This window comes from Stegodyphus dumicola, chromosome 7 (genome assembly GCF_044657685.1).
Source record: "Stegodyphus dumicola isolate Sdum_Otavi_A_Nest chromosome 7, ASM4465768v1".
NCBI classification, from domain to species: domain Eukaryota; kingdom Metazoa; phylum Arthropoda; class Arachnida; order Araneae; family Eresidae; genus Stegodyphus; species Stegodyphus dumicola.
Genome location: NC_140774.1, coordinates 143,090,253 through 143,105,404, shown reverse-complemented (window position 1 = coordinate 143,105,404; position 15,152 = coordinate 143,090,253). Strand labels below are relative to the sequence as shown.

At 36.3% G+C, this 15,152-nt stretch overlaps 1 protein-coding gene across 1 annotated transcript in view; it reads right to left on the bottom strand.

The window, feature by feature from the left end:
* LOC118188845 (carboxypeptidase B-like) overlaps nucleotides 1-696 on the bottom strand; it is a 53,379-nt gene extending 52,683 nt beyond the window's left edge. Inside the window, exon 1 of the mRNA XM_035359361.1 lies at nucleotides 541-696. Within this exon, the coding sequence (XP_035215252.1) occupies nucleotides 541-617 (77 nt within the window). The 5' untranslated portion in view covers nucleotides 618-696. The remainder of the gene's footprint in view (nucleotides 1-540) is intronic.
* Nucleotides 697-15,152: the final 14,456 nt, after the last annotated feature.

Here is a 15,152-nt window from a genome sequence, read left to right as displayed (position 1 = left end):
CAATATAATTGTTTTTGAAAAGCAGATCTTACATTCTTATAATCTTCTAGAATTCGTGTTCCTGCAGTACAGCATTCACTACTGCTGTACAGTTAACTCGCTGTAGTGAATTCAATTAATTTTTTATTTTGTTATTCAAATACGATTCTAAATTTTTAAAATTACATGATAATGTTAATAGCGTGTTTTTAGCGTTCGAACATTTCTAAACGAATTGTATGGAAATGCTATCGTCTACAAAATGTAACAAAATTTTAAATTAAAGAACGTTACACATCGATAAATCACGAAAAAATATTACTGATTGACATATACAGAGAAAAGATCAAATCAGCCTCGAATTGTTCTGCCTTATCATTTAACCGACCACGCAAAGCAAGCCGAAAACGGTAATGAACATGGCAAATTTTCAAATTAAATATATGGATCAGTCTTTGTCGTTCGCAAGTCAGGTTAAGACAGAGCATTTAGAAAAATTCAGAATGAACGTATTTAAGAATAAATATATGAATAGGACTCTGCAATGTTAAACTTGCTTACCCAGAGTAGTCGACATGCTTAGCACTCGACAAAACAATCAGCCCAAGGGTCAAGACTGCGAACAGAGTTTTCAGCATTTTTTCATGTGGCCAGGTATCCGAAAAATCGAAATCTTCACTTTAATTTTGTGGTATTTATAAAATCTATCAAGGTTCCCATAAACGTCACTGATGGTAAACGAAAAACAATCTGCGTAAAAATTTCGATAAACTTATCTCCTGTTGCACCTTTGAAACTAATTTTATGCCACATTTCAGAGAACAATGACATATTGAGAAATCTGTCAGTCACTTTGATTTTTCTTTTACGAAATCAAAGTTTGAATTTTGTTATCTGTACTACTTTTACATTTCTTAGAAGCTTCTTACTTTTGATAATAATATTTCTGATACAAATACTCTGTTTTCAGTTTACGTATACTTAAAAGCCATCAAAGATATATATTACTTTACAAAAACTTGAAATTTGAGGTTGCTGCTCATATTTGTAATATAAAAATTGTAATGCTGAAACATTGTGAATATTTAAGGAATGGCTAGAGAATGGAATAGAAAGTATTGTTACTGAATAAAAAATCATAAATAAATGCTTACATTTTTACACGTTAATAACAAATTTAATTAGGCTCGTATATCAGTGGTCTCAGACTAGCGACCCCGCAAGCAATTTTATCCGTACCGCGAATACATTTTATTGACGTTTTTCTTGCAAATATGACGTTGCAAAGATTTCAACATTTCAATCATTTGAAGTTTAGTTTACATCATTTCATAGCCATTAAAAACTAACCCGAATAACGCACCATAAAATCCATAAATTAGCTAATTCACATTGGGATATAAATTTTATTCAAAGACTTGAAGATAGAGATTGATTAATTTTTATTCGCACTTTTCAAAAAATAAGGACGCTCGGTTATGAATTTTGCGTTAACAATAATCGCTTTGTTTGGGAACACATTTTCATGTAAAAAGCTAACGTAATAAAAAAAGGTATCTGATTTGCTGATAAACATTCACAATTCGTGATGAAGATATTTCTTGTAATTTTTCTCCAGTGCACGGATAGGCAGGTTTTTGTATTTATAGGGAGATTTTGTATTTACATAAAAATATGAATTTACGTACAAACATGTGTATTTTAATCTATGTGTTTAAGAAAATTTAATGAATAAGTAAAAGAGATTAAGTTATCATTATTTATTATCTAGGTTAGTATCCTAGTTTCCTGTGAAAGGTTTTATAATTTAGCTTCTAAGTTCAGTCTAAAGAGTAATTTTGTCAACAGAAGAATATCAGAAAGAAAGAAATCTCCGGGAAAAAAGTGCGTAAAATCGCTTAAAGAAAAGAAGTTAAGAGAGAGAATGTATATCAAAGGAAATACGAATTCTTTAGCAAGATCCAGAAATATAATTCCAAAATGTTTCGCGAATGAAATTTGAAATCACTCCAGAGGGACATGTAAATTCCAGCTATTTTTTTAAGGAAGGAAGAGACATGAATGTGCAATGCTCTCGCCGGGACTGAATCTGGTCCGAATCTGGGAATCTGGATTTGAGAGGTCCGAATCTGGACCTCTCAAATACGTGCCAACCGTTACACCTAAAGGCATGCCTGAAGGAGAGAGAAAATACCTTATATTATATACTCACCTTTTAAAGGGCGACTGGGGATTAGGGAACCAATCGCCAAATCTTGGTGGTAAAGAATCATCAGCCACCACCTCTTTAGTTCGGGCGCCACTGTAGTGTCATTAGATGTTTTTGAGAAGCGGTAGACGTGAAACATATGCAGCGCCTTCGCCGAGACTCGAACCTGGACCTCTCAAATACGCGTTAAGTGTGCCAACCTTTACACCAAAGCACACTAGAAGAAAAGAAAAATACAAGCCAATTTTTCCTTTCTAAGAATATGTGTAAAAGCAAAGGATTCACTTAACAAAGGAGAGAGAAAGTAGAGATCTGAAGTACGTGGCTCAGTCATACCTAAAAGTCCTTAATTTAATTACACCAGCCATACTAGTCTCTCAAAGAAGAAGTACAATTTACGCTCGTTACAACGACTTCTTACCTCTTCCAGAAAAAATACGTTATAAACAGTCGTCGCGAGAACGATAATTGGTTTAACATTATTTCATCAACTGGGGACTTATTGCACTGGTTGCTGTCATAGAAAATGGTCTTTATAACGCTCAAGGATCGCATAATTTCTACACTCGATCAAGAAAAGTTCGTATAAACAAATTACACTTAAATTGTTATCGGTTTATCAGTAGTTTATAACATTCCTTTATTCGTATGTTTTATGTTATTTCAAATAATTTACTGCGTACGCACGTTAAGCTGATCTCCGCGATGATCCGGTGCGTGAGTGAAAAACCTCAATCCACTTGAAAGGAAAAAACGGTAGCTTATTTTGCTAAGATGCATCGGTTTATTTCATATTTAGGTAAGATCTTTCTGTAGTCAAGTTTTTAACTACCGCATGGAGTCAAAACCTTTCCAGAAAATAGAAGAAGAAATTTTCAAGAACTTTGTCCCCTGAAATTGAAATCGGCCTTTCCTGGTATGCTTTTAACTACTGGTTTACCATCAGTGAGCGGACTGTACACGAATATCAAGATTTTTAAATGCAGATGACCCGAGAATAGAATGGTGAACGAGTGCACAGAAACTCTACATATATTACCGAAACTTGGCACTGAGCAGTTTGTCCCCTCTCGAACTTGAGCATTTGCAAACTGTCATTGATAAAAAAAAAACTTATACTAAGAATATCAGCAGTCGATTTACACATTTTTGGAAAATTATGTGTATTGGATAATACACCAATACAATAAAGTACGCTGAATAAAAGAAAATGTTAGTGAGAGAATCATAAGGGATAGAAAAATATGTTTACATTTTACCGATGCCAAAGATATATCATCTGTTTACAACGTAAATTCGTTTCTTGACTGTACTTGCAACACTTCATTTTTATATGATATTCTTGATATTATTTGCTCTGGCTAATGCAATTTTGTGTGATACATTTCTATGTGTTTTAATAGTAAATGAAAAATTTAGTATTCTGTATATATTTTTACATTTATGCGATAACTAGAGTTTTCAAAATTTCAATATTTTCAATGCCGTAGGAATCATTTGCGAACCATCCCGTATTTCCAAATTTTTTAAGATATTCATTAAAGAAAAAATCTCATGTAACATATTTCATAGTTTAAATCTACACTATCCAGAGTTCAGCTACATATTAGCCGATAAATTCCCGAACAATAAATAATTCAGGAAGAAGTATCCGTCATCGTTTTAAGAAGCATTAACTCTCATTAATGCAAGTTAAATTCGTACTTCCTTATTAAAGTGACCACCGCTTAAGCTACTTGGGACATCTGAAATTTATTCGTTATAGATTGGTCAATTAAGTTCTGCCAAACTAAAGGTGTGATCACATTAACAAAGAAGTATTGTTAAATTAGTTACCATTACAAAGGTAAAGAAGTCCGACATCTTTACAGTAATTATCCTGTAAATCTGTCATCTTTTCCCCATTCCATTCAACTCATGTATTCTTTTGTGATTAATCAGGTAACTGTAGAAAGAATAGAACTAATATATATGACATTTTTTAAAAAATAAGGGCTCAATTTTTAAATCTTATTTGTGTGCGACGACGCACCACCAATAAGTAAAATTGAAGTATTTGACAGGCCGGGGAAGATTTAGACTTTCCAATGAAGGGAAGTATTATTGAGTTTCTGAGCAACTTTATCGCCTCGTGCAGACGACATTTAATTTATAAATGAAATATTGCCTCATCTTAAATAAGATGAACGGGGCCCAAAGGCTTAGCACTATTTATCCTCTTGGTTCCTAAGACCTGTAGGCATTACAACGTATAAGATCTAATTCTGGAATTATATATGAGAGAACGCTTTTGTTCCGCTATTAATTGTTGACTTTGATAAGCTTAAAAAGAGATCACAGTTGCAATGATTTCTATTGAAGAAGACACTTCGAAATGGATTTAGGATGAATTTTGCAACTGTCTTGACACTGTCTAACAACACTTTTCACTATTATGGTACATGTTAGGCATCCAAATATACACTGACTACCCATAAGTATTTAGACACCTATGATAGAAAAGAAAAACTAACTTTATTCAAAATCAATAGTTGGTAGAGCCTCCACGAGAGGTGAAGGAACATAGAACATTTATAATTAGAAGCAGTAAAACTTTAGAGGCTACTTAACAATTTGCAATTGTTTTCATTCTTACATGTCATTGTTTACATATTTGGCATTTCTTTCTGAACTTCTTTCTTCATTTCGGAAATTTCCTCCACCCTCTAAACGCTATAGTGAGTCTTTTGGGCAGTAATTACTTTTAAGTATAAGTTTATGATGAGTATAATAATAACTGTTTTTCAATCTGTCATAATCACTTTGTAAATATTGTAATGAAAAATAAATAATGTAACTTATAAAAGCATGTTTATTTTTCCTCTATGTTGATTTTTTTTAAATTAAAAAGAAATTCTGATTAATAAAGCTACCAACAAAAATCTCATGCTATCGTTTCCAGCCAATTCGTTTCGTCCTCTACATATTTCCTATTCTCTGTTTCATCATATCCATGAAAAACGAACTCGGAGTTTTAAAATGCTGCATAGGTACTGTTTCTTGATTATAATATTAAAGAAAACTTTACCCTTAACATAACCTTAAAAATAATACCCTTAACAAAAATAAGTGTCTAAAATACCCTTAAAAAATTAATTCTGATAATCCAATTTTCGGGAAAAAGGTACATGACTGAAAAAAAAGTGTAAAGGAAAGTAAAAAAAGTACATAGATACATTTAATAACAATAATACACGTTTTTTCATGTCTTTCTATATATTACAATTACTGTGCTTGCATTAAGCATATAAAGAATGTGCAGTAAAGTATGTTAAATCGCTACCCAAGGGGTTGTAAGGAATTTTACGTTAATTAACCATTTATTTATAATTTCAGCCTTTACTTCTTCTTTTTGCCATCGAAAGAACAGCTGACCCACTGAATTAGGCGCTCATCAGCCTTTTGGAAGCGGTCGATGGAATTTAAAAAAAAAAGAAAGCTTAGTACTGTGTTCTCCGGGAATTGATTACATTTAAAGCTTAGTGTTGTGTCCTCCGGAAATTGGTCACTTTAAACAAGAAACATTAGAAGAAGAACCAAAACATGGAAAGAAGGTGCATAGTGGGGACTCTTGAGACTAAGAGCAACACTTTTCACTATTATGGTACATGTTAGGCATCCAAATATACACTGACTACCAATAAGTATTTAGACACCTATGATAGAAAAGAAAAACTAACTTTATTCAAAATCAATAGTTGATAGAGCCTCCACGAGAGGTAATTACAGCGGGGAACCTCCGGGACCTACTTTCCACAAGTCTTTGTATGACAGCTAGCGGTATTTTCTTCCACTCGGCTTGGAGAAGACATAGAAGTTGCTTCACCGATTTTGCACAGGTAGTGCACCCCTGAATTCGGCGATGCAACTCGTCCCAGAGGTTCTCGATAGGGTTCAGGTCTGGACTCTGGGCAGGCCAGTCCATTCGATGAACTGCACCATACCAAGCCTTGGTTAATGTCGAAACATGACAACTGGCATTGTCGTCCTGAAAGTAACAGGGGACCAACCCGTAAAACTGCCACAACGTAGGAAGCACATTGTCATCCAAAATAGTGCAGTAGGCATCGGAGTTGAGCTTACCATGAATAGGGACCAAGGGTCCTAGCTCATACCAGGAGAAACACCCCCAGACCATAATTCCACCTCCACCGAACTTGACTGTTGGCACAATGCATTCTGGCAGGAGACGTTCTCCAGGTAGACGCCTGACCCAGACCCTGCCATCCGAACGGTAAAGGTTGAAACTTGATTCGTCACTCCAAAGAACCCGTTTCCACTGATCTACGGTCCAATTTCGATGTGCTTTGCACCACATTAACCGAGCAGCGCTGTTGGACTTTGTGATCAAAAGCTTATGGGCAGCAGCACGACCATGAAAACCAAGCAGATGTGTTTCCTTACGGATGGTATTCGTTGAAACAATACTCCTGGATGCCTGTTGAAACTCCTCGCGGATGAGGGCCATCAGTTGGGTGCGGTTCTTCCGAATTTCTCTGGGCAGCACTCCTCGATCTCTATCTCCCAGTTTCTTTGGTCTGCCGACTCGGGGCACATTCCTACAATCACCACTCACCTTACACTTCTTATTCACAAAATCCACTATAGATTTTGGGTATTTCAGATCGCTAGATATGTCCCTTAACGATCTGCTACATTTGTGATACCCGATTATTATACCTTTCTCGAAATCAGAGAACTCCGAACTGCGAGGCATCTTGCATGCGATTAAAGCCGTTGCTGTTTCCTACACGATATATACCGGCGGAGTCCGCGAAATACCTTAGGACCGCAGATATCGTCATTTGCATAGGTGTCCAAATACTTATTGGTAGTCAGTGTATTAAGGACAGGGTATAGACACAGGTACAGACGTAAAGATTAAATCTGAACAAATACATTGCAAATCATGATATACATTAAATGAGTGCTGGATTAATCATAATATTAAACATAATTAAAAATAAAACAAAAACAAGCAAACAAACAACCAAAAAACAAGACACTAAGTTGTAGGGTTTATATTTATTTTAACTAAAATTTATTTTAAGTTTAAACTACCTTTCCTTTCAAGCCTTACTTTCCCCTGGAACTGCCAATGCCAGAGTATGTAAATTTTAGTAGAACGCGCAAGGATTCAAATTATCAGCGGAAGTATTCTGAGTTAAATAGAAAGGAAACGAGTTCAAGGTGTGCTGTTCTTACTTCACGAGCGCGGAGGTAGTTAGACAGAAATTGAAGAGTCCCGCGTTTCGGCCTGTGTGCTTGCCTGGAAGTATTGTTAGTCGTTCAACGTGATCTTCAAGTTTGCTGAATTATCAGCGGTATTGTAAAACGCGGTGAGGTTAGTTACTTTTAGAGAGCCTCGTAGTTAGAGTCTTCTCTTTAATTTCTTTTCAGATTATTATTTTTATTTGACCGCCGAGTTGGCGCAGTTTGTGAGCGTCAAGAGCACGCACTTGTAATTTATTTTGAATAAAAAGGGACTTAAACCCTTAACAAGACTCTGTCTTTTATCCAGTTTTCAGAGTCACCTCTTGGTTGCGTGCAAGTTGGAGGCGCGCAACGCTACGTTGACGCCCGAACTCTTATCGAACTGAAATGGCCGAAAATTGGATGGAAGCCGCTGGACAACACCAAGAAATGACAAGCCAATTGGAAGGATTTGGATACCTGGTCCAGACTTTGAGAGCGTCAATCAAGCCAAACGTCCATTTCGACGGAAAAAATTCGGTGGCGGTATTTCTAGAAGGTCTAGAAAACCACTTTCAGCTCTACCCTGTTCCTGAAAGACAAAAAGTTGCCATCGCCACATCCGCACTAAGAGGACAGGCCGCGCTATGGTGGAAGAATATAGGCAAATTTTTATTAGGGGAATTAGGAAGCCAGACATATACATTTGAAAATTTCAAAAAATCGTTAGTAAAGGCCTTCCCCATAGTGAAAGATCGAGCAAGGCTGGAAGCCGAACTATATAGTTTCTATCAACGGGATATAGAAGATTTGACGGACTTTATTCTACGAAAAATTAAGCTGACGGATATGCTGTATGGGAAGAAACCCGATGCGGAAATTATTGAAATAATCTTACCAAGATTGTTACACGCTGTTCAAGACTACTTCGAAATTAGAAACCCAAGCACATTGCAGGAGCTCTTCGAATTGGCGGTGAAGTTTCAAAATCGCAGAATAGCGGAAAAAGCTAGAAGGACAACGTATTCTCAAAGTGCCCGAAGGAAATCTTCAAATGAGGAAACCAGAAATGGAAATCGCTCTTATGGGGGAAAGAGCTATCAAGCTAACTCATCGAAACTCGAAGGTCAAGGCCCAAAAAGAAAATTCGAAGATAAACATCCGCATACCCAGAAGGCACAACTTGAAAGGAAAGCTTTAAACGAGTGGAGGGGCCTGTGAAAGGGAGGGTCCAGACCCCGGAAGTTTTAAAAAACCCCTCAAAAAGACATTTAAATACGGTCATCGTAAAAAACTCACATCTACCAATTATACAAGTCCTGATACCGATGTACCAGTAGAAGCCCTCATCGATACAGGAGCAGAAGGGAATTTTATGTGCGAAAATTTCTTCAAAAAGAATTTTTATAGGGTACGATTATTTAAAACCAAAAATACGGAAATTATAGCGGCGCAAGGAAAAACATGTCACTGCATCGGGAAATTATCATTAAACATACAGGTAACAGAGGAAAGCGTCAAAGTATTAATTTTTGTAGTGAAAAATCTGCAAAACCCTCTTATTTTAGGTATGGAGTTTTTAAGGGCCGCGAGGGCCAAATTGAATTTTCAGGACAGTTCCGTGGTGCTGTAGGACTAAACCTTATCGGTACGACAAACAAAAAGACGTAATCATCGAAGAATATATTCAGGAGATGTTAAAGAATAAAATAATAACGCCCATAAATAGTGAGTACGAGAGTCCACTTGTACTATGTAGGAAAAAGAACGAGTTTTCTCCTTCGGATAAAAGGGCTTGGAGGTTTGCTATCGATTACAGAAAACTAAATAGTATTACTAAATTTCCAGTTTACTCTTTGCCGGTTATAGAGGAAATCATTAGACAGATCAAATCGACAAGATACATGTCTACTTTGGGCTTAACGTCTGGCTACTATCAAATAGCTATGAGACCCGAAGACGTACATAAAACCGCGTTTATAACAAAATCGGGCACTTATGCATTTTTACGCATGCCCTTTGGGTTGTGTGGGGCCCCATTAACATTCCAGAGAGCTATGGACATTGTTCTAAAGCCTGTACTAGGAAAATCAACTTTAATTTATCTAGATGATATAATTATAACGAGTAGTACGTTGGAACAACACATTAATGATCTAGAACAAGTTTTTAAATTATTAAAAGAGGCCGGTCTTACTATTAACGCCTCAAAATGCAAGTTCGCAACTAAAGAACTTAAATATCTCGGTTATAAAATTTCGCAAAAGGGTATAGAAACGCAAGATTCAAAAATAAAAGCCATCAAGAATTTTCCACCGCCCAACACCGCCAAGAAACTTTCTTCTTTCCTTGGGTTATGTTCTTACTATCGGTCTTTCATAAAAGATTTCGCTAATATTGTTGAACCACTCTTAGTAATCAAAAGAAAGAAAGGTAAATTTACGTGGACAGCGGAAGCAAACACAGCTTTTGAAAGAATAAAAGAACCGCTCATCAATGCCCCTGTTTTAAAATTCCCGGAGGGGGACGAAAACCTGGAAATTGCAGCAGATGCGTCAGACTATGCGGTGGGCGCGGTTCTTATGCAAAATAGCCATCCTCTGGCATTTTTTAGTAAAACATTGAATCAGACACAAAGGAATTATACAGCTACAGAAAGAGAAACATTAGCCGTATTAATGGCTGTACACAAATTTCGAGTTTATTTCGGCAAAGCGCCAGTAACAGTCTTTTCGGATCATGCGGCTGTTGGTAGACTTTACTCGGGGAAAACTTAACGCCCAGGTTAATAAGATGGACTTTAAAACTCCAAGAATATAATATCAGAATAAAATATAAACCGGGTAAGGAAAACAATGTAGCTGACGCACTTTCTCGTATAAAACTGGACGATGAAGGAAATGAACTTAAATGCGCTGTGTTGACTTCAAAAATTTTAGATTCTAAAATAGATACGATTATCACTGAACTGAAACCTGATCCTGAATTTGGAAATATCTATGCATATTTGAAAGATCCCGAAATCTTTGAGCACACAGATATCGATGCTATAAGAAATAGAGCAGAAAACTATGAAATAATAGATAATTTATTATTTTATACGAAAACAACAAACGAAAATCTTGAGTATAAACCAATCATCCCAGCCTCGCTTCGATTAAGAATTTTGAAGGAATTACACGACGCGAAAACAGCGGGTCATTTAGGGGTCAGAAAGACTTTAAAAAGGGTACGCGAGGCGGTATATTTCCCGCAATTATACAAAATAGTAACGGCGTATGTCAGGTCCTGCAATCAATGTCAGTTAATAAATTATATTAATTACAGCCCGGCCGGGTACTTAAATAGCATTCGCGCTACATTTCCGAATGAAATTTTAGGCATAGATCTTCTTGGTCCCTTCCCCCAGAGCGAGTTAAATAAAAATCGTTTTCTTTTAGTAAGAGTAGATCATTTTTCAAAATGGACAGAAATTGTTCCACTTAAACGTGCGTCAGCCAAAACAGTCGCAGATGCATTCTTACACAGATACATTTTAAAATACGGTGCACCGATAAAAGTCATTAGCGATAACGGAAAACAATTCATTAGTCAAATATTTGAAAACATATGCAGTGGAATTGGCATACGCCATCTCAAAATGGTTCCGTATAGACCACAGGCAAACATAGCAGAAAGAGTGAATAAAAACATAGTAAAAATAATTCTCAGTTACGTGAGCACACATCACAAGCGCTGGGATGGCTACATAAATGAATTAGCTTATGCTTTAAGAACGGCAAATCACGATACTACGGGAAAAACCCCAGCAGAATTATTTTTAGGCAGAAAGTTAATTACGCCTTTAGATAAATTATTCTTTGTGCAAAAAAGAGAGCAAGAGTTTAAACAGAAAGATGTGCAAAAACTGATTGATCAGGCGCTTAAAAGCTCGGATACGGCAAGAAATAAGCAAAAAACATATTATGATAGAAAACGCCGTGAAGGAGATTTTAAAGTTGGGGATAAAGTATTGAAGCGGAAATTTTCTTTTTCAAGTGCCCCAGACAATTTTACGGCAAAGTTAGCTCCAAAATTTGAAGGCCCCTATGTAATTCAGGAAATCAAAGGTGTCGTATTATATCTTAAGAACGAGAGAGGGGAGGTCTGTAAAGCAAGTCCCGACCAGGTGAAAAAATACTATAATCCAAATGATTTTGAAATCCTTAAAAGTTTCTTGCAGGACTCAAGTCTAAACGAAGTAGAAGGTCCAGAGATAACAACAACTGTTCCACCACCCAAGAAGCAGAGAACTGAAGAGAGACCTAGCCCTTCTACAACCCGGACGACGGTATCAAAAAGAAAAAAGAACTTTCAAGCTCCAGCATTTAAGAAAAACAAGAATACAGATGCACCGCGTAAAGAAACCGTGGTAAAGAGCAAAACACCACCTACAACGGATCGCAGGAGAAATTATACATCAAGGAGAACGCGCCCAGGGCCAGAGAGTCAGGTGCCAGCAAGGCCGCCGTTCCCGAAAATAAAAAGACAGCAGGAGGAACGAAAAGACCACCACCAACAGAAGAAATTCAAGCATGACTCTAGACCGGAGGACGCTAAGACCAGCCGTCCAGGGGAAAAACGGAAAAGACAGCAACACGACGACTACCACTCCAAGAGGCCAGCATGCAGAGGGCGAAAAAGAAAAATTAACGTGGACGACACTCGGAGGACATTAAGGAGAAGACTGACGTCCATGAAACCTATAACTTGGGAACAATATTGCCACAAAAGAATGACGGAGTTTCAAGCATCGAAAACTCAAAGATAAGTTAAAATCTTCTATAATTTTTTTTTCTCTTTTGTTCCGGAATGTTATGCATAAGTACGAAGTTCTATGTTTTGACGAAAGTCAATATGTCTCGGTTGAGACTTAGTTTTGTTTTACTTTATTTAGCTAAGGCGAAAGTATTATTTTCTTTAAGTATAAAAGCTAAGAACAAGCATTTTCTGTTGTCGAAAGACTAATTCTGTTATGTTAAAGCCAAAATTTGGCCGAAGATAAAAATAACTTCGTATTCTTGTATTAAAAAGAATTTTAGTTTCAGTGCCGCCAGCTTGGCGAAGAATGAGTAAAGTAAAAATTTATTTTCTCTTATTCATTTTATGGTAAATTGTAAAAATCATATGTATTAAAATTTTGTAAATGTACGTAAATACTTGAATGTTATGTAAAAGTAGAATTTAGTCTAGAAGCATGCTAAAAGTAAAATGATCAAAAGGAATGAATTCAAAATTTAAGTATTAAACTGTAGATAAAGTCATGCTTTAGAGCGAAAGCCTGCATGTTTAAAGATGAATGAGGGGGAAGTTAGAATGAATGTGTTTTGTAGGGTTCTCCACCTACACTTGAATTTTTAAGAATATTAAAGTAGCTCATTGAGTTGTAGAATGTCGAGTAAGGTGTGTCTATTTGGTCGTTGAATTCTAACAAATCATGGTGGTTAGGGGAAGTGTTGTAAGACTAAAACACGAATATTCCCGTTTGACACCACACATGGTGGAAAGCCAGGGCAAAGTTAAATTAATGCTTGAAAAATTGAATGAATGTGAATTAAGCAATACTAAGGGAAAACGAATCCTTTAAAAACAAAAATTTATTGTGTCAAGAAAGTGTAAATTATAATGTATTTAGAAAGATACTGATACTTATTCCTTCCAGATGCTGGAAGGAAAAGACCAAGATTGATTGATGAAGTCCAGGAAAAGTTGCTGTAAGAAGAGAGAATTATAAGTATACACAGAAATTTAGTATAAAATTTGTTACATAAGACTTTTTTTGTGTAAACGAGGTTCTCGGGAGTTAGTTCAGAATTATAGAAACTTACAACAGGTCGTTGTAGGACCTGCTTCCAAGTTTTCCAAATTCTGGCAGCGGCAAATGTAGGGTTTATATTTATTTTAACTAACATTTATTTTAAGTTTAAACTACCTTTCCTGTCAAGCCTTACTTTCCCCTGGAACTGCCAATGCCAAAGTATGTACATTTTAGTAGGACGCGCAAGGATTCAAATTATCAGCGGAAGTATTCTGAGTTAAATAGAAAGGAAACGAGTTCAAGGTGTGCTGTTCTTACTTCACGAGCGCGGAGGTAGTTAGACAGAAATTGAAGAGCCCCGCGTTTCGGCCTGTGTGCTTGCCTGGAAGTATTGTTAGTCGTTCAACGTGATCTTCAACGTCGTTCAACGTGATCTTTGCTGAATTAGCAGCGGTATTGTAAAACGCGGTGAGGTTAGTTACTTTTAGAGAGCCTCGTAGTTAGAGTCTTCTCTTTAATTTCTTTTCAGGTTATTATTTTTATTTGACCGCCGAGTTGGCGCAGTTTGTGAGCGTCAAGTGCACGCACTTGTAATTTATTTTGAATAAAAAGGGACTTAAACCCTTAACAAGACTCTGTCTTTTATCTAGTTTTCACCTCTTGGTTGCGTGCAAGTTGGAGGTGCGCAACGCTACAAAGTAAATTAATATATACACAGAAGCCACGATAATGCAGTCTCTGCGGCTGTTCGCATATTACTTATTCATAAATGTGTTCTTAAACCATGCCGGCATATTGATTGCAGCAGGTCTTTTTAAATGTGAATTCGCTGCGGGCGGGCAATCATGCAGATAGTGATCTGGGTCACCAGTACTGCCACAAATACATTGGTCACTAGGTCAACTCTGTGAAGATAGGACACATATGAGCCATGCGCTGTCAAATATTGTGTGAGGTGGGAAGAGTCACTATTTAAATTCTTGTTTACCTTTTGATGTAAATTATACAATCTTCTGCCTGTGGTGCTCGACTCCCAGTAGTTTTGCCATTGTTTTATTAATTCACATTTAAGAGTGGTTTTCAGATATGAGTTCGAAGGGCGCCCATTTTATAACTTCGCCTTTCCGTATTCCTCACCAAAGTAGCAAATAAGTAGCCAGAATTTAAACTGAGATTTTTCAATTTTAAGATAGAGCGTGTTTCTGGTATCGCGTGCACGCTACTTGTTAGTTTCCCGCCAGCTCTAATAGTTGCAATTATTCAGTTATGCGTTCTATCCCGGCCGATATTTTAATTCTGACGCTCTGGCAGAATTAATGAGTCAGCTTTTATTATAGCAATTAATTGTATACTCTTTGACTTCTGATCCAGTTTTAACTGAAATTTGACTGTTCTATTCCTTTGTATCACCACAAAATGTGGATATATTGTAGTACAAGAGAATACCTCTGGGTTCTAAATTCTGTTTAAATAAAAGGGTTATTTTTAACATTCTCACGACTTTGTCGTTGTCTCAGACATGGCGTTAATTCATTTCGCATCTAAGACTGATTATCATTACCACGGCAAGTTAGACCCTACAGGGTTATTAATATTTTGTGTGTCAAAGCAGATATTTAAACAACAGGTTTTAGGAAAATTTTCATTTTCTGCTGAGGTAAATATCATTAAACATTTAGCAATAATGATTTTTAAAAATGCGTCTTGAGAGCAAAATTCAGCGTTCTGGAAATTAAATTACTTTATGCAATTAATTTTTCCATCCATTCTTGAAATCCATCCATGAAATTAATTCTTGCACCATATATGAGTCAAACAAAATACTTGTTTAAATATAATGTACTCTAAATGAATTAAATGATGAATGAATTATTAATGAATCAAAGTGTACCTGAGTTTTTTTTCCGTGCATCACATACAGAAGTCAGTCGTGAA